A 24133-nucleotide genomic window follows, 5' to 3' on the forward strand; every position below is an offset into this window, starting at 1 on the left:
TCAGTGGTGACGACAGTTTGGGAATTTAGTATCGTCTCATCTTCGGAGCCTGAACAAATCGGCTGTCAATCAAATGTGATCTTAAAAGTAAGAAGTAAAAACGTTCAAATGGCTCGAGCGTCTCTTACAACTCTCAAAGTCGTTGCTTAGCAACGGTGTGTCAGCGGAGTGATACGGTGTTTGCGAAAAAACATGATGTTACGGCGAAATAACAGCACAGTTAGAATGACTCTCAACCAATCAGCTTGTATGGCGAGAACTAACTGTTGTTTAACTTTGTTTAAAAACTGCTGTCCCAGGTTTTCGTGTCACTACCAAAATTAAAGGAGTTATTCAAAGAGCCTTATATTAGCCACACCCCTGCCTTTTAGAGCAGGCAGTGCTGCATATACTACATTTCAGGCCACAATCTTATGTTTGTAAACAATATATCAGGCGTCTTTCTATGTGGGAGCTCTTAAAGGCTTCATACTCTTCAGACGTCCGGTTCCCATCACCACCACTGTGGACAGTTCAGACCTTTCACATCACTTTTGGATCACCTTATTTACATCTTAATTATTAAATCAGACAATTAAATTAGACCCTTTAAGCACAGAGCCTCAAAGTTAAGCCTAAAACCGAAAGGACTTCGAAATGGATGGGAACGGCACAATTGAGAGCTTCTATTGAATTTTGTGATCTTGATTACTGATGTGTTCTCAGATGGTAGCCTGAGGTTCTGAGAATCCCGTAAAGGCGTACTGATGACCAGCAGGAGGTCAGATAAGCAGAGGCCACAGGCATCAGTGTGATCACAGGGGGAGAGAAAGAAGGGAAGGCTCTGGACTGTCTTCCTGGAACAGGGATACTTTCAGCTCTTCTGAGAAGTGGGATCGCTCCACTTCTTCATCTCTCATACACTAACAAAGAACCTCACATAAGTTTAATGTGTACTGTTTGATGACTATTTTGAAGTTGTTTGCATTTTCCCAGTGATCCTGGACGATATTCATGGGAATAAATGGCTGTTTGCTATAAAATAAGTTCTTGACTTTTACTTATGATTCCAGGAAAAAATGTATTATTTACAAAAATTGGTCTTTACAAAACAAAACATCCATCAAAAGGTTCCTTATGCCACCAGAAGTGGTCCTTCTGTGAGTCATTCCAAAGAACCCCTTTCAGCATTTTTGTTAAGAGTGTATTTTGTAGACCTAGTGCTGTAGTACACTCTTCACAAAGGAAAATGTGCTGTATACGGTTGTAAAACGGGTTCTTCTTTGGTCATGATGTCAAGCATGTAACAACAGACGCATCTGCAACACATTCTCTGTCAATCTGAAGAACCATGTCACCATGCAAAGAAGCTTTACTAAAGAGCCCTTGAAGATCCATCATTTTTGAATGTACACTCTTAAAGAAACTTTCTTCAAGGGTTCTTTAGTAATGACAATGGTTCTACTTAAATCCATGGGCACTCAAAGAACCATTTGACTGATTACTTGCTCGGTCAAATGTTCTTCTCTTCTCTGTGATGGAAAATTGTTTTATATGGTTCTTTAAACCCTAAAAATACCAGCCTTGTTACATACCAAGGCGTATTATTCAGTAACTTAAGTAACTTCAGGAACGTCAATGCAAACTGACTGAGCTGTTCCATAGGTTATAGAAGTGTGGAGAAAACTTTGGGCCCTGGCCATTTAAGGGGCTAAAGAACCTCTTCAAAAATTGTTCTCTGTAGCACCAAAAATGGCGTATGTAATGTAGGAGATTTTTACTTCTTACTTTGCCACAAACAGAAAACGGATACTTAGAAGATTATATTTGACCGACAGCCAATTTGGTCAGATTCTGAAGATGAGACTACACTAAATTCCCAAACGGTCTGTTGGTCTGTGTGGAGCTGGAGAACGAACTGCCGGCTGTGCAGAGAGTGAGCAGAGCTCAATACTCTGATACTGCAGCCAGCTGCTTGTTAAGGAATTGTAATTTGGCAGAAGGAACTGCGAACATTAAAACATATTAAACGTCACATTCACGACCCAGTTTATTTATACTGTTACTTTATTTAACCGGTGTATAAAAGCAATAGAACACTTGAGGTCATGTGCTATCGTGATGTTTGTGTTCTATTGCTTAAGTAACTAACTTATTTAGGAACCAGGAGCCAGCAGGTGTGTTAGGCTGTGTTTTGTCTCATTAACTGTATGTGTGGCTATCTTTCCTATTGTCTGGTGTTTGGTACAGGCAGATTTTTATAACATATGTAATGTGTGTTTTTTCAGTTATCAATGAGGACAGAGATGCAAAAGAGACAAACGGAGAGAGAGAGAGAGAGAGAGAGTGGGGGGGGGGTGAATGAAATAAAATCAATTTGAAACCATCTTGATTTAGTGTAGGTCTTAATATGTCTTTTCAACTGAAAACAAACAATTTTATAGTTAAATGATTAACGTGAAACAGGATAGCTGGAGTCAAATCAGTTTATGGAACAATAATAGCAGTTTTTGGAAGAATGGAGTGATGAGGATGGAACAAGTGACAGGAAAAGGTGTATAGCAGATATGGGTGGTTTAAAAAGGAGCATTGACTGATTTGGTGACATGCTAAAAAAATGATGAAAGGATAAACTGTTGGTGTAAAACTCATATGTGGTAGTTGTTTTATTCACTGTGCGATAAGAGTCACATTGGAAAGTTGCAAAATGGACCTCACCCAAATTTAGATCCTCATTATCATTATTGCCACTGACTCACTGTTGCCAAAGCTGGCGGTCCGCTGGTGGTTGAGCAGAGTATTAGACAAAATGCCACTTTTCACGGCTCATTTTCCACAATCAAGGTTACTTATTTTTTCTTAATCTCTTTCTTTCGTCATCCTTTTTTAAATGAGTTTAGTAAATCATATCATGAATGAAGCCATACAGCTGTAGCCAATCAGTGTCAGCAACAAAATTTCAACAAAAGAATTTTAGATTGGCCCTAGTCATCAATTTTTTTTCTCTCAGTATTTTGGAATATTTCTCTCAAAATACAAAATTATGTGCACTAAAAATCTGAGGAGATTAAAAACTAGTCAGACCTTGTTTGCAGGACAATTATAATGCCTACTGTCCGGGATGTTATGATCTGTTTAAACCCAAGGCATCAATTGGGAAAGTAATAAGTTTTATATATTCAAAATCATCATTTATAGACTTTTTTGATTGGGTGGTGTCTGTCCCAAACCCTACCCCCTAAATTTACACCTGTGAAAATAATGCAAATGAAATCTAAGTTGAAATATTTAGATTGAACTGAATGACAGTCTAAATTAGACAGATGTGAGCTCAGCTACAGAACCTGCTCTTCTCAGTTATAATAGTAGTGTAGTGCTGTCTAGAGCCTAAACATGTCACCAGCAGTGCCTCATGACAGCTGTCCTTATGTTTACCATTCAAATCATTCAGTGGTTGAACTGGCTAAAAGGATGTGGTTTAAACTTCATAAAGAAATGCTGACATATTAAAAAGTTTGACAGTGTCCAGAAATGGATTTCACTTTTTCCTGGACAGACAGAAAGTTTCATGTTTTAATATCTCTGTTTCTCTGTTTAATCTCTGTAGTTTCTGTGTTTTGACTGGTTTTGTGATACATACACACTTAAAATAGATCTTCAAGGATCTTCAGAAAGGCAATGGGTCTATTTAGAACTATGAGTTCTATGTATGGTCCTTTACATGGTGGAATGGTTCTTCAGATTGTTTGAGAATGTGTTGTACATAATTTTGATCGCTCCAGAAAGGATCCTGCTATTGCTATTATGTCAGGCTTGTAACACTAGCAGACCCATTCTTGGCAAAATAGAACAATTTTCAAAAAGGTTCTACAACCCTGGGATGCTCTGCAAATGTAAATAATTGCAAAATAAGTGCAATGACGTGCAAATCATTTAAACCCTACATTTAATTGAAAATAACACAAAACAGCGTATGAAATGTTGAAACTGAAATGTTGAAACTTTTTATATATACACTGTGTACACAATTATTAGGCAAGTCTTATTTTTGAGGATTATTTTAATTAATGACCAACTACAGTGAGCTCGGTTAATCCAAAATGTTAATAAACCTCAAACATGAATGTTTAAGAAAAATAAAGTGAAGTTTTAGCTTTCTTAGGAGAATATCTATATGTGCACATTTATTGGGCAACTATAATGGTGCAGAATTATTACGCAGCTAAATGAAAAACACACATTATCCCATCTCACTTTTTTTGTTTCATCTGTTCAAGTGAGAATTATAAACAAACAACTCAAAACTTTACAATGAACATTTCTGAGAAATAAAAAAAAAATTTGTGACCAGTATAGCCACCCTTCTTTTCAATAACAGTGATAAGCCTTCCATTCATGGAGTCTGTCAGTTTCTTGATCTGTTGATGATCAACTTTTTGTGCAGCAGCAACCACAGCCTCCCAGACTCTGTTCAGAGAGGTGTCCTGTTTTCCTTCACTGTAAATCTCTCGTTTAAGAATTGCCCACAAGTTCTCAATTGGGTTCAGGTCAGGTGAGGAAGGGGGCCACGTCATATGTTTTTCATCTTTAAAGCCTTTACTGGCTAGCCATGCAGAGGAGTACTTGGATGCATGTGATGGAGCATTGACCTGCATAAAAATCATTGTCTTTTTGAAAGATGCAGATTCTTCCTGTACCACTGCTTAAAGAAAGTGTCTTCTAAAAAATGGCAGTAGGCTTGGGAGTTGATTTTGAGCCCATCTTCAACCCGAAAAGGTCCAACCAGCTCATCTTTAATAATACCAGCCCATTCCAGTACCCCACCTCCACCTTGCTGGCGTCTGACTCGAAGTGGAGCTCTGTCCCGTTACTGATCCAGCCACGGGCCCGTCCATCTTTTCCATCAAGAGTCACTCTCATTTAATCAGGCCATAAAACCTTTGAAAAATCTGTCTTCAGATTCTTCTTGGACCAGTCTAGACACTTCAGCTTATGTGTCTTGTTCAGTGGTGGTCGGGTTTCAGCCTTCCTTACCTTGGCCATGTCTCTGAGTGCTGAAGATCTTGTACTTCTTGATACTCCAGGTAGGTTGCAGTTCTGGAATATGACAGAACTGGAAGATAATGGGTTCCTGGTAGCTTCACGCTTGATTCTTCTCAAATCCTTGGCAGTTATTTTGCGTCTTTCTTTCTTAGCACGTTTCTTGCGACCCTGTTGACTATTTGCAACAAAACGTTTGATGGTTCTGTGATCACGCCCCAATATCTTAGCAATTTCAAGAGTTCTGCATCCCTCTGAGAGACTTTTGGTCATTTTTAACTTTTCAGAGTCAGTTCAATCTCTTTTTTGGCCCATTTTGCCTAAAGAAAAAAGCTGCCTAATAATTATGCACACCTTGATATAGGGTGTTGACCTCCTTAGGCCACACCCTCCCTCATTACACAGATACACATCACCTGCTATGCTTAAATCCATTAAGCATTCAAGTTTATCCAGCTTGGAGTTAGAAAATATGCCTAAAAATGATCATATGGTCAAAATACTCACTTGCCTAATAATTGTGCACACAGTGTATATTACTGTTTTGAATTTGATGCTAGCAACACATTTCAAAAAAGTTGGGATGGGGGCAAAAAAAGACTGGTAAAGATGTGCAATGCAAAAAACAAACACCTGGTGGAATATTTCGCAATTAGGTCAATTGGCAACAGGTCAGTAACATAATTGGGTGTAAAAAGAACATCTCAGAGAGGCTTTCAGAAATAGAAATGATGAGGGGTTCACCACTCTGTAAAAGACAGCACGATCAAATAATGCAATAATTCAAGAATAACTTTTGTCAGTGTGAAATAGCAAAGAACTTCATCATTTACAGTACATAATAACATCAAAAGACTCAGAGAATCTGGAGAAATCTCTGTATGCAAGGGACAAGGCCAAAAATCAATACTAGTTGGTTGTGATCTTCAGGCCTTCAGGTGGCACAGAATTAAAAACAGATATGATTCTGTGTTGAAAATTTCAACCTCAGATTCCTTGGCCATATAAAATAACCCATTTTCAGTGCCTCCACTCTGTTCACCCCCCACACATTTATATTACACATGTGGTGTTGGGATGAACCTGCGGGGAATAAAAGTGAGGAGGTGCTGTGTTCTTCACTCTGTTCTCCTCCTACATGGCCTGTGGTTAGTGTGTTTGTATCTGTGTGTATATGTGTTTGTAAATGTGTGTTATAGTTCACATGGCATGAGTGATATGCACATGTGTGAAGGCACCATTAATGCTAAACAATATATACAGGTTTTGGAGCAACATATGCTGCCATCCAGATGACGTCTTTTTCAGGGAAGGCCTTGCTTATTTTAGCAAGACAATGTCAAAATACATTCTGCATGTATTACAGCATGGCTCCATAGTAAAAGATTCTGGGTGCTAAACTGGCCTGCCTGTCACCCATTAAAAAACTTTTTGTGCATTATGAAATGAGTAAAAAAAAAAAGTAAGAACAGGAAAAGATTTCACTTTCAAACCTACAGCAACGGATCTCCTCAGTTCCCAAATGCTTACAGAGTGTTCTTAAAAAAAGAGGAGATGAAACACAGTGGTAAACATGCCACATCACAACCTTTTAAGATAAATACAACTTTTTTCACACATTTTTCCACAAATAATGTTTCTGAGTTTCAACATTTGATATGTTGTCTTTGTACTATTTCAATAAATTCAGTTAAATAAAGGGTTTAAATGATTTGCACTTTTTGCACAGCATCCCAACTTTTTGGTTGTATATAGAACCATGTACAAAACATTCTCCATCAATCTGAAGAACAGTTTCACCATGCAAAGCATCATTTAAGCATGGAATGGTCCAATATAGAACTCTTGGCTCGTAATAGAACCAAGAAGCCTTGAAGAACCATCTTTCTAAAGTGCGTATCTTTCTGTTGCTTATCAAACGTCTAGCTCTCAGAGCGGGATTACATTGTTATCTTCTTAACGTGGTTACGCATCTCCAAGCTTAACAAAATCACCTCAGCTCTGCACCGCTAGCCGAGGAGTGAGGGAGAGTGAGGCGCTCCGTGGTGGGGAGATGGTACTGAGTGGACATGTTTCAGTAGACGACTCTTTCAGGCTGCTCTGCTGGAGGAGCAGTCTGTGTCTCTTGGCTGTGTGTTCAACAGTCTGCTGGTTCAGTCTGGAGCTCTGGAGGCTGGACGCTGAGTGAGGAGTGGACTTATCTGTCATCTCTGGATTTCTCTTTGTTGTCATTTTTCACTGTATTGGTCATTTAGGCTAAGACATGGAGCTTTTCAGACTGCAGGCAGTGCTCTTTCTTGCGGTGGTGATGTTTGGAGGGACGCCAGCTGGAGTGGTCAGGAGGAAAAGTGATGGCACAGCAGGTAAGACAGGTCAGCGTGGTAGAGCTGTCAATAAAAAGTTGTTACGTAAGAGATTTACTATGAAAACTGCCCTGCTTTACAACAGAGACTCTTAGTCTTGCATCAGGTAGAACAGACAAGCACACTGTTCATTATTACCACTGTTTTTTTTACAGTAAAAGACTGTATTGATTGTTATTGTGAAATCTCATCTTCAGATATTTTCAGTTTTTTATTAATATTAATGTTTTTATTGCTATAAGAAGAACATGTAATGCAGGTGTTGGACACTGCTGTTAATGAGTCTGTACAGAAGCATTGTCTTTGCTAAAGAACCCTTGAAGAACCTTTTTAAAGAGAGTACACTTTTAAAAATTATGGTTCTTTAATGAAGTCAGTGGTTCTATATAGAACCATTTGCGTGCTTAAATGGTACTTGATGGAAAATGTGTTGTATATGGTTCTGTATAGCACAAAAAAGGGTTACAAGCTTGACATTGTAACAATAGCAGAACCCATTTTGGTGCTAAACAGAACCATTTTCAAAAAGGTTCTACATAGAACCATATACAACACATTCTCCCTCAATCTGAAGAACGATTTCACCATTGAAGCGTGCAAACGGTTCTTTGAGTGTTCATGGTTCTGGATAGAACCCCTGCCATTACTAAAGAAACTTTAAAGAACCGTCTTTTTAAGTATGCGTTGAAATGCTGTATATGGTTCTATATAGAACCTTTTTGAAAATGAAATGGGTTATTTTTGAAATGGCTTATTCTGTTGTTACAGTGTCAAGCTTGTAACAATAGAAGAACCCTTTTTAGTGCTTTATACAACCCTATAACCATAGAACCGTTTACAACACATTCTCCATCAGTCTGAAGAATCATTTCACCATGCAGAGATCCCCTTAATCATGCAAAGTGTTATGGTTCTATAAAGAACCATTTTCTTTGCTAAAGAGTCCTTGAAGAGGCATCGTTTTAAAGAGTGCACAGTATGCTCAGAAAAGTGTACTGTGATGTAATTTATGGTGATGCATGATGATATAATATCACATTGTCCACCTGCACTATAGTACCAGTAAAAAATGTCTTTGAATCAATAGTGGAACCCTCATTAGTGCTGTATAGAACCATTTTTCAAAAGGTTCTTTTAAGAGTCATACACTCTGTAAAGGTACTACATTGTCACTTGTCTCTTATCAGTGGGGCAGGACCCTAAGGGTACATAATCCATTGCAATTGGACCATAATCCATTGCAATTATGTGTTGTAAGCTGTATTGACTCCACACCCCGTCTCGTCTCCAGGCTTTTAATTTTATTGTTCTGTTTTTAAAACATTTGGTTATGAAAAGGTACAAATATGTACTTTTCACCTGAACAAACATATTTAAGGCACATAATTGAACCTTAAAACCACTGTTGTACATTTGAGGGCACATTTACATTGTTTGTACACTGATGAATGAAAAATGTACCTGCGCAGAACCTTTATTTCTAACAGGGTGTACCACAGGTGCACAATCACGGTGAAGATCCATTTATTCCTTCAGATAGAAGGAGTTGTCATGGTAATATAACCACTGGCTTTACTAAAGAAAACTCAACACCCCCCCCCCACCCCCTCGTCTTTAGGGGTGTACTTTGCTAGCGTTCTGTAAAAAAACTAATGAGGGGTGTAAACTCTGGCAACTTCAGTTGCTACTGTGCTTATTCAGTAACAAGGTTAGAAATAAGCGGTCTAACTTTGGCTGTTTTGTTATGTTTGCCATGTGTTAGAGTGTTTATTTTCATTTTTATTACAGAGTACCTCAGCCCTCCGCTGGATGTTCAGGCGGAGAGTGTAAACTGTACTGCCATCAGTGTAAGATGGAGAATGCCTTGGCGACATGTGAGCACCACCACTGGATACAAGGTAAACCTCACAGCATCTTCACGAAAACGCTGTAAAGTAGGCAGTTTGTCTGAATTTATAGAGTGAACGGACGATCTGCATTTGCGACAGGGTTTATTCCAGGACCCAGTAAGTGCTACCACTGCATGACTTCTACCAGAATCCCTGAAGCCCTTCCATCCATGGAGAGAGAACTGGTTTTCAATAAATTAGATTTCAGACCAATTCAATTTCCAATCTCAGCTTGCTTGTTGAGACGGAACTGAAGCTGTTTGTTTTCGTTCGTCCTCTCACACAGACCGGGCAGTTAGGTTTGAAATCTTTATTTCTTTATCCTGTTTCATTTATTTATTTATTTATTTTTTTACTTTTAGGTTTTTGTAGACTAACACAGTAGTATAAGCCCCCCACCCCCTCCCACCAAAAAAATGAAAAAGGCAGTGAAAGTTCTGAACTGTACGTATGCAGGAGCCCACACCCCAAAAAAACACAGACAATATCAATTAAAACATGTGAAACATAATAGCAGGTGTTATAGTCTTGGCAGTTAAATTACCAAGTGGGATGCCACAGTTCAGTCAGTGGCACTGAAGGTGTTCAATGAAAGGGTCCTAAACCTCCCCATACGTCTTGGTTGAACTTGTGTTGATACCTTGTAATTTCTCCAGGTCTATAGAAGGCATAATTTCAGAAAGCCATGGTTTAAATAAGGGGCGGAAAATTCACATTTCCACTTTGTAAGAATAAAGTAAGAAGAAGTAAGAAGAATAAAACTATGCCAGACATTAATGCCTGCTGTTGTCTATGTGGTAAAGAAAATGAGGTAACCAAGCAACCAATCAGAGCCGACACTGGGAAAACCAGTTAAACATGTCAGCCCAAAAAGAAGACATTTTAGAGCAGAACCGAAAGGTATCCATCACAACTCTCACACAGAAAAGGAAGGATAAATCTTACTTCATTTCTCCTTGGAATAACGTAATCTAGGAATAACCTTGAATTGAATTAATCATTATCTCTTCATACTTAAGTAACTTAAGAATAAGTAATTCTTTCAGTTTCAGAGCAACTGAAGGGAACGTGTCTTACTTTTCGTGAATGACTGCAGGTTCTAGATAAAGATGTGCTCTAGAATGTCTATCACACTCTATACACTTAAAGACGGTTTATAAGCTATAGTAAAGGCAATGTTTCTATGTAGAAACATAAGTTCTATGTGGAACCACTTGCATGCTTAAATGATTCTATGCATAGTGAAATCATTCTTCACATAAAGAACGTGTTGTATGTGATTCTATATAGAACCTTTTTGAAAAAGCTGTTGTTATGATTCCAAGTTTGTAACAACAGAAGAACCCTTGTTGGTGCTATACAGAACCATTTTCTATATATAAACATCTACAACCCTCCCTATCAATCTGAAGAACCGTTTCACGCATGCACTAATGCATTCTTACAAAGATCATACTTCAAGGGTTTTTAGTGAAGGCAGTAGTTCTATACAGAACCATGAACACTCACAGAACCATTTGCATGCTTAAATGATTGAATGCATGGTGAAATTGTTCTTCAGGTTGATGGGGAATATGTTGTATATGGTTCTGTGTAGAACCTTTTTGAAAATGATTCTATATAGCACCAAAAAATGCTCAGCTATTGCTACAAAGTCAACCTTGTAACAATATCAGAACCCTTTTTGTGTAATATAGAACAACACACAACACATTCTAAATCAATCTGACTGATCATTTACGGATGCAAATGGTTCTATAGAGAACTCATGGTTCTAAATCGATCCATTGCCTTTACTAAAGAACCCTCAAAGAAGCATCTTTTTCTAAGTGTGTGCACCCTTAAAAAAGGTTCATCAAGGGTTCTTCTGTAAAGACAGTGGTTCTATGTAGATACATACATACATACATTTTATACGTAACTCATGGTTCTAAACAGGACCATTGCCTTTGCTAAAGAACATTTGACCAACCATCTTTTTTAAATGTGTGGCTTTATACACAACTCAAGGTTATAAATAGAACCACTGCCTTTGCTAAAGAACTCTTGAAGAACTATCTTTTTTAAGTGTGTGGTTCTATATAGAACCTATGGTTTTAAGTAGAACCACTGTCTTTACTAAAGAACCCTTGAAGAACCTTTATTTTTACATTGGTACTTGATCTAGCACACATTTCTGTTTTACAATATGTTGCATCATCACTGCAGATCAACAACCCTGTTATGAGGCACCATTCATATTTTGCTGTTCTTAATAGAGGTTTAGTCTTGAGAGTCTGTCTGTCTCTCTGTCTGTCTGTCCTGTCACGGTTCAACACTTGGGCACAATTAGTTTGGCTGTGGTTCTCACATGGCTGGGTCGTCTGTCCTAATGATGGCTTGGCTACATTGCTGAGGAATGAGCTCATGCCTGCTTGCACTGCTATGTTCTTCATGACTGAACTGATCATTACTTCACAAGTTAGTCAATACAGCGATCAGTGGTGGTTGAATTGTCTGTGTCCCTCTGCACGTTTTGGTTAAACAGAAGTCAAAGCAAATCTTATTCGGTGTCACGGTTTGTGAGAAAGTGAGTGGTAAGGTCATCTATTAGAGTGACCCCCTACTTGAAACAATGCTAGACTGAACCAAGAAAGCCAAGAATCTTTGAATTTTTGAGGCTCATTTTACGACGTTTACACTTTAAGACCCCATTGTACATTTTACAGTTAACGTTTTTGATGTGAAGCATCCGTTTCTTTTTATAGGTCACCTGCACGGAGATAAAGAGCTCCTCATCTGGTAGAAAAGAAGTAGTGGTGGACATTCCCATCACCCTGGAAATGCGGAACAGAGTAAGGGTGGATTTTTCCCCAAAGTTCAAAAAAGCCTCGCTGTCAGGGGAGTTTCTAGACCGCTGGCTGTACTGGGGCACTCACTAAATCAAACGGGGCACAGCTCGTTTTTTGTTTGCCAGTCATGGAGGTAAAACAACGTGTATGAAGACAGGATAGAACAGGATGGGTGTGACCCTCCTTTCACACCCATTCTGGGTCTCCTTTCACTCTTTCTCCCTGTTCTGGACCTCCTTTCACTCCATCTCCCTGTTCCAATCCTCCTTTCTCTTTTTCTCCCTGTTTGGATCTCCCTGTATCCCTCCTTCTTCCTATCCCATTCCTCCTTTTACTCCTCTCTGTTCTATATCTCCTTTCACTCCTTCTCCCTGTTCTATAACTCCTTTCACTCCTTCTCCCTGTTCTATACCTCCTTTCACTCCTTCTCCCTGTTCCATACCTCCTTTCACTCCTTCTCCCTGTTCCATACCTCCTTTCACTCCTTCTCCCTGTTCCATACCTCCTTTCACTCCTTCTCCCTGTTCTATACCTCCTTTCACTCCTTCTCCCTGTTCTATACCTCCTTTCACTCCTTCTCCCTGTTCCATACCTCCTTTCACTCCTTCTCCCTGTTCTATACCACCTTTCACTCCTTCTCCCTGTTCTATACCTCCTTTCACTCCTTCTCCCTGTTCTATACCACCTTTCACTCCTTCTCCCTGTTCTATACCTCCTTTCACTCCTTCTCCCTGTTCTATACCTCCTTTCACTCCTTCTCTTTGTGCTGGAGAGCAGTCTGAGTTCATGGGAAATTCAAAAGAAAATATACAGGGGCAGTATGGGAAATGTAGTGTCTGAGAATTTGTGGAGTCATAATGTTTGTGTTGTGGTGTTTAGCCCAACAATCAAGGTTAAATTTTTCACCCTGTGTTTGTAGTGAGCCATGTGCTCCAGTAAATCTAGTGTAGTGATGCTCCTTGTTGCTATTCTTATTAAAATTACAATAAACCTGTAAGAATTTAATACAACTTAAGAATTTGTTTCTTTCAGGTGCAGAATAACGGCCATGCAGAATTTGTAAGTACTTCTAGAGATTCTAAGATGAGCGACGCATAACACTTTATACTGAAGGCTTTTCAGTTAGTTATCAAGATTTTAAGAACTTTAAGATTTATTATTCATTAAATGCTATGAATTATGCTAATGAACTAATACTGGAAACACATATTACAACTAGTTATAACTGGATCCTACCAGCTTTAATGGATCATCATGCTAGTATTTCTGGATGAAGCATTGGTCCACAGATAGGATCTTGCAGTGTAAAGAGAAATGCCATTAATGTTTCAAAATTTGCAGATAATTTGATCTTGGAGATGTAAACAAAGTGATTCAGAGTGGTTTGGTGTGAAATGGTTAATTGTAGAGAAAGTTACTGGCTCAGATCTCTTTAGAGTGGTGGTGATGGGAACCAGGGGTCATGACATCTACCACACAAACATATCTTCAAAAATCAGTGGGATTTTCCTTTAAGGGGTTAATAAGTGGGTAATTGACTGAATATTCTTGTCATTAATCTCGTGCAGGCCATACATTTAACACGGAATATTCTTTGGGTTTTTCTCCAGGCCACGGTCATTGGGAATCTGGATGTGGCTACTGAGTATTCAGTCACGGTGGGGGCTTATGGATGGGCAGGTCAGGGGCGGCCCAGCATGCCCCGGGGTGTCCGCACCAGTGGTAAGGGTCAGTCTGAAAAGGAAATGGATTTGTTTGAAGGAAATACACTCATGTCATTATATCCACTTGATTTATTAGGCACTGCCTTCAAGAACAGTTGACAAATTAAACAATTTTCATTTTCCATTATTTTGTCATCCAAAGATCCCTGCATGCGCCCAGCGCCCCCACCTGAGCCCAGTGTCATGGCTGTGTCTGACACAGAGATTGCATTGTCATGGCAACCTGATTTAAGCGATGACAGTCCACCTGTCTTGTACTTCCACATATCCTACATCAGGTACGACCTTGTAGAGGACAGGAATGCTACTGTACTTCTGTGCTTTAATAGTTTGTACTTGACCTTATGAGATTTTTACACTTTACTTTGTTTCATTTGAAGAGCTGGCTTTAGAAAGCTGATAAATCTCTCCAACTCAACAGAAAAAGACACAGGCTGTACTGTATATGTCCTAAAGCAGCCATACAACTCTTCTAATAGGGAATAGGAATCTCAGTCATGTTCTTATGGCTGAATGCAATCAAATCCTTGCAGCAATGTTCCAGCATCTAGTGTAAAGCCTTCCCAAAATAGCAGTGGCTGGTGCCACTATTAATACCCTTGATTTCATAAGAAACACTGGATGAGCTGGTGTCTACATGTAGTGTGGAACAGAATGAATGTTCCTATGGAATTCAGTTGCATAACATAGATGCTACCTTTTAATGGAGACCCATCCATCCATCCATCCATTTCTGAAAAATACAGCTAAGACCACCTTTTGCTGTTCGCTGCTTTCAGATGGTGTTCAGTGGTCGAGGTGGTTGACAAGCTGGACATCCAGCTGGCCAAGGTGAAATAATATTCTATGCAGCTGGTGGACCAGCTAAACCATTTTCATTTGAGTTTAATAGTTTAGCTGGCCTACTGTCATGATCAACTTGACCAAGCTGGTCAATAAGTACAACCAAACTGGTGGATCAGGAAGCTTAAGCTGATTGACTAGCTTGTTCATGCTGGTTGACTAGCTTGGTCATGCTAATCCACCAGTTTAGTCATTCTTGTTGATCAGCTGGATCAAGTTGTTCATACTGGTAGACCAGCTAATCCTATAAACATAGACAAAAAACAGCAAATTATATGTTTTCATTTAAGTTTCATGGATGCCCAGGTGTCAAGAAGAGTGCCCAAGCTGGTTGACCAGCATGATCAAGATGATTGACTAGCCTGTTCATGCCGGTAATGTTAGTTGACCAGCTTGATCAATTTGGTTATGCTGTTAGACCAGCTAAACCATGAAAATGTACCTTATGTTGGTTTTCCAGCTAAACTGGTCAACCAGCTTAACAAGCTTGAGCTGGTTAAAGCCATGCAGTAACAAGAATGCACCAACCTGACCTGAACTGTTTCTTTATGGGCCCAGAACAGTGTCAGCTATTCAGCTGTTCCACGTTTTACCGTCAACAACCCATAAACATCTTATCTCACTGTTCCTATTGCTTTCCAGATAACCTACATACTTGGTGTAGGAGCTTTATCAATCAATCAATCTCATCTCCTGGACTGTGTTTTTCCTTTCATTTTTATATGGAGCTTTGGAAAAATAATAAATCACTTGAAATGCTAAATGAGAACAAGCTGCTGAAGCTGAATCACATGTACCCTTTCCAAGTCAACAGAAGAGCATATGGACTGGAATGATGCTCATGAGAAACCTGTAAAAGCAGAGAAGCTCAGAGTTTCTTTACATGTTCACACAACAACGTTGTTGTTGATGTGTTTTGACTGAATGGAGGAAACTCAATTCAGCATTAGGCCTCACATCCAAATGTGATTTGACGTTATCACAGGACCACACACTTAGATCAGAGAAAGACGTGACTCGCTCAATTGTCCAGAAGACTGCTGGAGAGCTGAAAAGCGGCTTTTTGGGAGCATTTTAATTCCAAGTCCATTCAGTTGAGTCCACCAGAGTCACCAGATTCTGTTAAGAAGCACTATAGCACACATGTTAGGCAGCATCTCAATGGTGGTCCGGAGCTGCTCATGAGTGAACAAGGCTATTTATGTAGATCTGTGTTAATGAAAAGTTCTAGACAGCCTTTTATTCACATAGTGTCTGTCTTATTCATGGCAACCAGATGGCCCTTACCCAACTAATGCTGTCTAGACTCGTAAAGCTCCAGTCAAAAAAGCTGAAGCAGTGTCATGAAGATCCCAAAACCACAGAGTTGTGGATGCCATTGCATTGGATTGTTTGGATTGTTATGTTTAATCTTACATGTAATGGATGTAACTGCTAATAACACAATGTCATAAGACTGATCAACATGCTTGGAGTAGAATGCTAACTACCAATTCTGTTACATCAGACAACATTAGCATTGTGCTGAGTGGTGGATGGAGAGCAAGGACCTTCCTACCCACATAGAGAGAGCGCTTTGCTTTCTTTGACTCCTGGCCACAGATGGCTGTGGCATCATTTTGCAATCTGCCAACGATAGTGGCATTTCTTAGATCACGTGTCAGGCTCTGGTCCTCGCAGGCCAAAACACTGCAGACTTCAGCACACTGCCTCATTAAACATACCTGAGTCAGCTCATCAGCTCATTAGCAAGATCTTCATGAATTGAATTCTGAGTGTTAGATGAGGGTACGTGCGAATCTCCGGGGGGGGGGCGGGTGTGGTGGGGGATCACAGAGTATTTTCATTTAAAACAATCTGACAGTTAGGTAGTAAAAAAAAAAAAAAAAAATCCAGACCCTCGTGTGTCCAGATAAGACAAATATCTTCTCCAATTAGAGTGAAATGTGTCCAGATTTTTCTGAAGCCTGAACGATGGATTTTCCAGTGCAGCCAAGCTGCCCATGTCTGCATACCAGTGAGATGCAGATGGTGCTGTATAGGCCCTCCACTCTCTAACAATCAATTTATGGCCTAGCATTAAGTCTTGTCAGCCTTAGATGGCTCCAAATCTGACAAAGCAGAAGGCTCCCCCAAGACGCACAATCCAGGTGAGAACTGAATGTGTTTGCCCAGAATTTCCTCAATATAGTATTGGATGTCAGACCAGAAAACCTGTGTATTAGGGAATTCCCAAATCATGTGCATCAATGTGCCTGGCTTGGCTCTAACAAGTGGACCTATCTAGTAGGCCGATTCTATATAGTCTAGATGGAGTCCAATATGCTCTGTTTATAAATTTAAACTGAATGAGTCGTGTCTTCAGCTTTTCTTTGGGAGCCTCAGAATCTCACTCTGTTTGAGCAAAGGAGGCATTAAGATCTGTTTCCCAGGTTGTCTTAAGAGAGGATTCTTTACTGTTGAGGACTGAGTTAAGAATGGTAAAATAATTAGTGTCCTCGTGGCCTTTACCGAAGTGTTCCATGATCTTCTCAGAAATAACGGCCTTAGTGGGTCTTACTGTCAAGAAGCCAAAGCTTTGCTTCATCAGATTTCTTATCTTACAGTATCTCCAGAATTGGTTTGGAGGTATATCTATAACCTCTTTAACTTACAGACAACTGATTAAAAGTTTGGAATCCACTTTTTTCATTTTTTCACTGAATGTTTCCACTTGTTTCAGTGAGTGATTATTGAGGAAACATTTATATTAAACCACACCATGTTTTTGTTATTGTCAAAGTGGACAGAGCTGTTTCCACGACCCTTGACTAAAGCATTTATTCTGCTGAATACCAGTGAATAGTGCCTATCATGGGCCTGGCTGCTGAGATCACATTTCCAGTATCATTAAATGACAGTGAACTTGCAGTCAATGCTGATGTTTATCAATATGATGGTTATGACTGTCATAAGAGAATCTCATAAAATTATGTACTTTATCCTGTAAAAGAAATAGGTAATTTTTGCCTGTATCCCATCTGGAAGCAGCACATTGTTGCCAGGCGAGCAGCACCACCTGGGGTGGGGGTGGTGAGTCCAAGGATGCAACAATGTGTACCTGTAAGTCCTGGGATTTGAACCCACACCCTTCTGGTTGCTAGCTCACCTCTCCTGCCTTTCACCTTGCAAGATAGAAACAGTGAGGGTTAAGTCCAAGGGCACAGCCACGTGTACCTGTCAGTCCTAGGATTTGAACCAACATCCTTCTGGTTACTGGTTCACCTCTCCTGCCTTTGACCTTGCAAGTTAGACACAAAGGATAGAAATTTGAAAGGAAAACATTTAGAAGTCACATTATTCTAAATTATGTTGAAACTTTGTAGACACAAGGTTTTCTGAAGACAGCAGTGTGCAATCTGTGAAATTTTTATTGTCTCTGATGTCTAGACCTGAGCTGGACACTGAGTGGACGTCTATAAGGGTGCCAGCAAAGACCCATTCCATGGTTCTGAGAGGCATGAGCCCTGATACACAATACCAGTTCCTGATGCAGGCGGTGAACATGTATGGAGAAAGCCAACCAAGCCCTGTTACTGGCTCCATCTGGACGCTTAGTGAGTCTGAGGGACGTTTGTGAAGGCATAGTAGCTTAATGTAAAGCCCTAGGGTTTGCATTTCCAGAGGTTTTCACTTTAGGTGTGTCTTAAGTGTGTTTTTGTGTAACTTTACTGAAGTAAGTTTGCTGAAGTTCTGAAAGGGGAACTCATATCACGGTTAAGATGTAAACAAAGTCATTCAGAGAAGTTTGGTGTAAAATGGTTTGTTCCAGAGAAACTTACTGAGTCAGAATCGTTCACAGTGGTGATAATAGGAACCATACAGCTAAAGGGTTTAATGCATCTAAAAGCTCCATCACAGAAAGATATCTTATGTCTGAGTTATAGTTTTATGGGAGTTTTGTCATAAATCTTTGGCCTATAATGTATTTTAATCTGTTTATTTAATCTTAGTCACGGTGGAGGATACATGCAGGGTGTCTTAAGGCAAAATAGTACCCAAAGAAGATTTTAAAAAATATTTATCACTATTTTGCATTCATTAACAGTACATATAACACTCAAAAGACATTTGAAGATTCACTGGTGGATTTGGATAGTAAATAAAATGGCTATATTTGTGGTGTAGACATTGGGACCCATGGTTCCTATCACAACCACTGTAAAGAAATATGCATAAGTGTCATGGTTGGATCCTCCCACTACTCCATGTGCTTTTTCTGTTTACTTTTTGATTGTCCATGTGCATTTGTTTTTCCGTCTAGTCCGACCCCTTGTTTTGTGACTCCACCTGTCCCTCATCATCCCTGTTGTATTTAAGCCCTGTGTTTGCCCCTTGTCTTTGCTGGTCTTTGTTGTTTGATGTTTGAGGTTTGATGTATGTTGTTTTTCTTCCAGCCCTGTTGTTTGTGTGCCTGTTTATTTACATTATGTCTGTCCCTCCTGCTCTACGTATTGGTCACTTGAACCTGGACTGTCTTGACCATGACCCTGGATTTGCCCGTAGTAAAAGTCGCTTATCTCCACATATGCGTCCACCTCCTTGCTCCGCGTTACAATAAGCGAGTTTCTTTACAAGTGAACCATTTTACATCAAACCACTCTGAATGACTTTGTTTACATCTCCGCCACTGAATTATGCAGATATTTTGAAAAACTGGTGGAATTCACCTTTAAGGTTACACAACATCACCATCAAGTCTTTAATGACTGACATAAACTTATATAGACATTTATAAAGGCCTATTATATTAATAAAGATGTTTATTCCAGTGCCAGTCATTATTAACATGGGCTATGAAATGACAACCTTTCTTGGTTCCCAGGTGTGCAAGAAACTGGCAGTGGTCAACAGCACTCTACAGACCATACGCTGAATGATTATGATTTAGATGTTTATCACATTGATACCTTCCATGAGCAGGTAAGACACTTATCATTGGTGCCCAGTTTACAGTTAATTAAATGCATAAAATGAAATATCACAGTACGGCACCCCTCCTTTATTTTCCAGCTGATGCTTGATCTCCCTGTGAATCAAGAGAGTCAACCATCTTTGGGAAATTCAGAGTCTCAAGCAAGCTTAAGTGGTGTTAGTTATGGCATGAACACATCGAAATTCGGCTCCACCACGACGCCTACTGGCAGCACATCTGCATTCTCCTCATCCTCAGAGCCTGTGAACCACTGGAGAGGGCCAGTGCGGCAGCTCTATGATCTGCCCTGCGAGGACACAGCATGTCCTCCAAACAGCGTCTGCATCGATGACTTCACAAATGGAGGCTCACGCTGCCACTGTGCTCTCGGCCGAGGTGGAGAAACCTGCTCAGACAGTAAGTGCGCTTTTATTAGGCCTGATTACTATCAGATGTGTGGACTTGTCATATTACTTGGACTTGAGCCAGACTTAAGTCACAAATTTGATGATGCGACCATAATTTTTGGTCTTCAGTGCTGAAATGGCATTATATCATATTGCATATTGAGGTATAACACTGTGACCACCTTCTTGTTTCTGCGCTCATTGCCCATTTTATCAGCTCCACTTACTGTATAGCTGCACTTTGTAGTTCTACAGTTACAGACTGTAGTCCATCTGTTTCTCTGATACTTTGTTAGCCCCCTTTTACCCTGTTCTTCAGTGGTCAGGAATTCCATGGACCCTCACAGAGCAGGTACTATTTGGGAGGTATGTCATTCTCAGCACTGCAGTGACACTGAGGTGGTGGTGGTGGTGTTAGTGTGTGTTGTGCTGGTGCACGTGGATCAGACACAGCAGTGCTGCTGGAGTTTTTATACACAAAATACCTACTCTGTGAGGGTCCATGGGGTGAACAGGGTGAAAGGGGGCTAACAAAGTATCAGAGAAACAGATGGACTACAGTCTGTAACTGTAAAACTACAAAGTGCAGCTATACAGTAAGTGGAGCTGATAAAATGGACAATGAGCATAGAAACAAGGAGGTGGTCATAATGTTATGCCTGATCGGTGTATTTAGATGTAACATATTATGTTACAAAAATAGCTTGGATAGGAACACTTCCTGAACGTAGTTTATTTGAATTGCTCTTTTGATAGGATAAGAATAAACAACAAAAACCTGAAAAAACAACTGCACCTCGCCATTTAAAGCAATTGAATAGTATTTATTATCATAGCATGGTCATGTTAAACCTTTATAAAACTCAGGGGTTAATCATTAGACAGCCCTAATCTTAAGAAACTCTGGGCCTCATTCACTAGTATTTTCCTAACTTTTTTCTTGAACTTGTTCTTGTGAAAAGTCCTAAAAAAGTCTTTGTCAGTACTGCAGTACTGTTCACACCTTTGTGCTGCTGAGTGTGTGTAGATTCTGTTCTTACCTAAGGACAAATCCCAAATAACAAAGCACTGGTGAATGTCAGAGTCTTTGTGGGTTTTCTGAAGAACTTTCTTCTTAAGAATGGTTGATGACTGAGGCCCATTGAGAACATTTACATTTTCAAAGAAGGCAAATGTCCCCCAGGACAGGGACATCAAACCCAAGATAATAAATATTATGGCGCCTTACATGACATTTAAGGCTTTGCATGTACTCACACTGTCCTTCTTCACGCCGCCTCTTCAAGTAATGTGCTTAAAAGGTCATGGCACTGTGCTGAGCCCGGTGGCGCGGCATTGCTGAAGGGCAGAAGACACGCTGGCGTCCTGAGTGCACTCTCTCCATTCACACTTGTCACAGATACTAAGGTTAGAGATCCACAACAGGGCACTTTGTTTCTGCCCAATGAGCTGCAGCGCTCAGTGACAGCAGCGGTGACCTTCCTTCTAGACCTCAGAGGGAACGAAGGAAAGTGTCATGCTCCAAGCTAAAATCCCTGATACACTGTTGTATGCATATGTTTGAGTGCTGTGGTCAAATTATGTTTTATTTCTCTAAGAGAAAATGAGTTAACACGTCCTCTACAGGGAACAAACTTGAATATGACAGTTTTCTGCTAATGTTCCTGCTAATTCTACTATTATTAGTGCAACATTTCTATTTATTTGCAGTACTCATAACATTATATGTGCCATAACTTTATTTATTTATTTATATATTTTTGTCCAATATGTTAAATTCAGCTAATAAACAGTAATTGTGCGGTGTAGTAGTGTGCTCTTTGTAGAGGATTTGTTGACCTATTTTCACTGAAAATCATGATCGGGGTGCCCAAACTTTTGCATATGACTCAACATGTATCACATGCACTTTTTGGTTTTTTTCCTTGCAGCCTTTTCTTGGCCCTGCTTTATTATCGGCTTATTATCACGTCTCATGGTCATCTTTTCCTCCTTTTTTACCACTTATTCTAAACACACACACACACACACACACACACACACACACACACACACCTACACACACACACACACACACACACACACACACACCTCTTCTAAGCCACTTCTCCTTCTGGGTCGTGGGGGGTGCTGGAGCCTGTCCCAGCTGTCATTGGGCTAAAGGCAGGATGCACCCTGGACAGGTCGCCAGTCCATCGCAGGGCCTTATTCTAAACAATGCTATTCTAAATAATAGTTTGGTAAAAATTGGCTACACTGTTTCCCTCTTACCCCCATAAGTAGTCAATAAGCCAAGACATGTTCTGTGTTCAATGTTTGCTTCTGTAGTTTCGTACTGGAGCTACATGACTAACATGGTAATGGAAGATTTTAAATTGAGCATTGCACAGATGGCGTAACTCATTATACTGACAAACTGTGTCAAGTTGTGAAGTAAACTGAAACAGACTTGCGAATGTGGTTTTTAACACTGTATGACACACTGCAATCTAAAAAATGGGACAAATTAGCATATTAGAACAGGTACAAACTGCCATTAACATTAGCATAGCTAAAACAGCCTTGTTGGGGATTTTTTTTAATAGAGGACAGTATGACATACAGTGTCAGAAACCACATAAACACATCTATTTGATATTAAGATTAAGATTAAGTGACCCTTATTAGTCCCACAACGGGGAAATTTCACCTCCGCATTTAACCCATCCGTGAAGTGAACCACCACATACACACTAGTGAGCACACACACACTAGGGGGCAGTGAGCACACCTGCCCAGAGCGGTGGGCAGCCCAATCCGCAGCGCCCGGGGAGCAGTTGGGGGTTAGGTGTCTTGCTCAAGGACACCTCAGTCATGTGCTGTCGGCTCTGGGGATCGAACCGGCGAAATTCCGGTCACGAGGCTGGATTGTTGGTCCACAACATTCACACTAGAATCGGTCCAATCGGTCCAAAACTATATGAGGTTGTCCGGGATCTGGTCCTGTTCTGACCCACATGCCTAACATCTGATTTATCCAAACCATTTTAGCCACTGTCAAGGAAACTCATTCCGTCTTTCTTTTTCCATTTTAGCCATAGCTGTACGGTTTCCGAAGTTCAGCGGCTACTCTTACATTGCCTTCGAACCTCTGAAGAACTCTTACTACTCATTTGAAATCAAACTTGAATTCAGGGTAAGATATTTGATCAGTTTGGTTCTCATTTTGTGTTTTGTTCTGTAGTCTACTAAAGGAACACTTTGGTGAATAATGCTAACATGGCTAACAATCCAAGAAAGCCGGTAAGTTTCAGTTACAATTAGACTTTAAGTCTAAGTCTGGTTCTAATGACACTACTATTTTTAGTCAGTATTAGCAACATTAGCATTTTGCTCTTTCCTAATAGGCAGATGGTGAGGATGGCCTCCTGCTGTACTGTGGGGAGAATGACCAGGGAGAGGGGGACTTTGCCTCACTTGCTCTTATCAGAGGAAAACTTTACTTCAGGTTCAGAAGTCATATAAACAGAGATTATGATGGAAATAAAAGTGATTTAATCGATGTGTGTTGAGTATTTCACAATCCAGTAAGCACTATGTGTGTTTGCAGGTATAACTGTGGTACAGGAGCAGGTCAGATAATGGCTCAGAGTCGGGTGAAGTTGGGAGTTTGGCACACAGTAACTGTGTTCAGAGAGGGCCTGAGCAGCTGGCTGAGAGTGGACAGTAACACACCGCTTACTGGACGCTCTGCGGTGAGAAACATTGTGCTCAGTTTAAAATATACTGCAGATTTACACACATTTACCTAAAACTTAATTCAAATGTACAAGTTGGTTCCACATGAATAAAATATATTATGCTAAAAAAAATCTTAGTAAATAAAGTTCAAATTTAAATCAGGTGGTATTGATATTTCTCATTATATGATTGTTATAAGAATATTATAAGGCAGTTCAACCTATTTCTTTACTGTTTAACTAGTTTTTAAGTGGAATTCCACCTTTTTTCAGAACTTTATTAATAAGCACATTTCAACTGTTATAATGTAAACAAAATGATTCAGAGTGATGTGTTCATTGTAGAGAAGGTTACTTACTCTGATTTCTTTCCAGTGGTGATAG

General features: G+C 39.9%; 1 protein-coding gene across 4 annotated transcripts in view; it reads left to right on the forward strand.

Moving 5' to 3' along the window:
- The first annotated feature begins 7049 nt into the window (after positions 1-7049).
- Positions 7050-24133, forward strand: part of LOC108435133 (pikachurin-like) — a 32564-nt gene continuing 15480 nt past the window's right edge. For 3 of the 4 annotated variants that reach the window (XR_001858421.1, XM_017710735.1, XM_017710736.1), the window contains exons 1-12: positions 7050-7382; positions 9171-9280; positions 12019-12105; positions 13135-13161; positions 13713-13830; positions 13969-14104; positions 18099-18265; positions 19534-19631; positions 19722-20040; positions 23105-23205; positions 23417-23517; positions 23620-23764. Coding sequence is in view for 3 of the 4 variants with exons in the window: in XM_017710735.1 (XP_017566224.1) it covers positions 7283-7382; positions 9171-9280; positions 12019-12105; positions 13135-13161; positions 13713-13830; positions 13969-14104; positions 18099-18265; positions 19534-19631; positions 19722-20040; positions 23105-23205; positions 23417-23517; positions 23620-23764 (1509 nt within the window). In the remaining variant the exon portion in view is untranslated. The remainder of the gene's footprint in view (positions 7383-9170; positions 9281-12018; positions 12106-13134; positions 13162-13712; positions 13831-13968; positions 14105-18098; positions 18266-19533; positions 19632-19721; positions 20041-23104; positions 23206-23416; positions 23518-23619; positions 23765-24133) is intronic. The other variant, XM_017710737.1, reaches the window with a different exon arrangement.

The sequence above is a fragment of the Pygocentrus nattereri genome, chromosome 18 (assembly GCF_015220715.1).
Source record: "Pygocentrus nattereri isolate fPygNat1 chromosome 18, fPygNat1.pri, whole genome shotgun sequence".
In the NCBI taxonomy this organism is placed as follows: domain Eukaryota; kingdom Metazoa; phylum Chordata; class Actinopteri; order Characiformes; family Serrasalmidae; genus Pygocentrus; species Pygocentrus nattereri.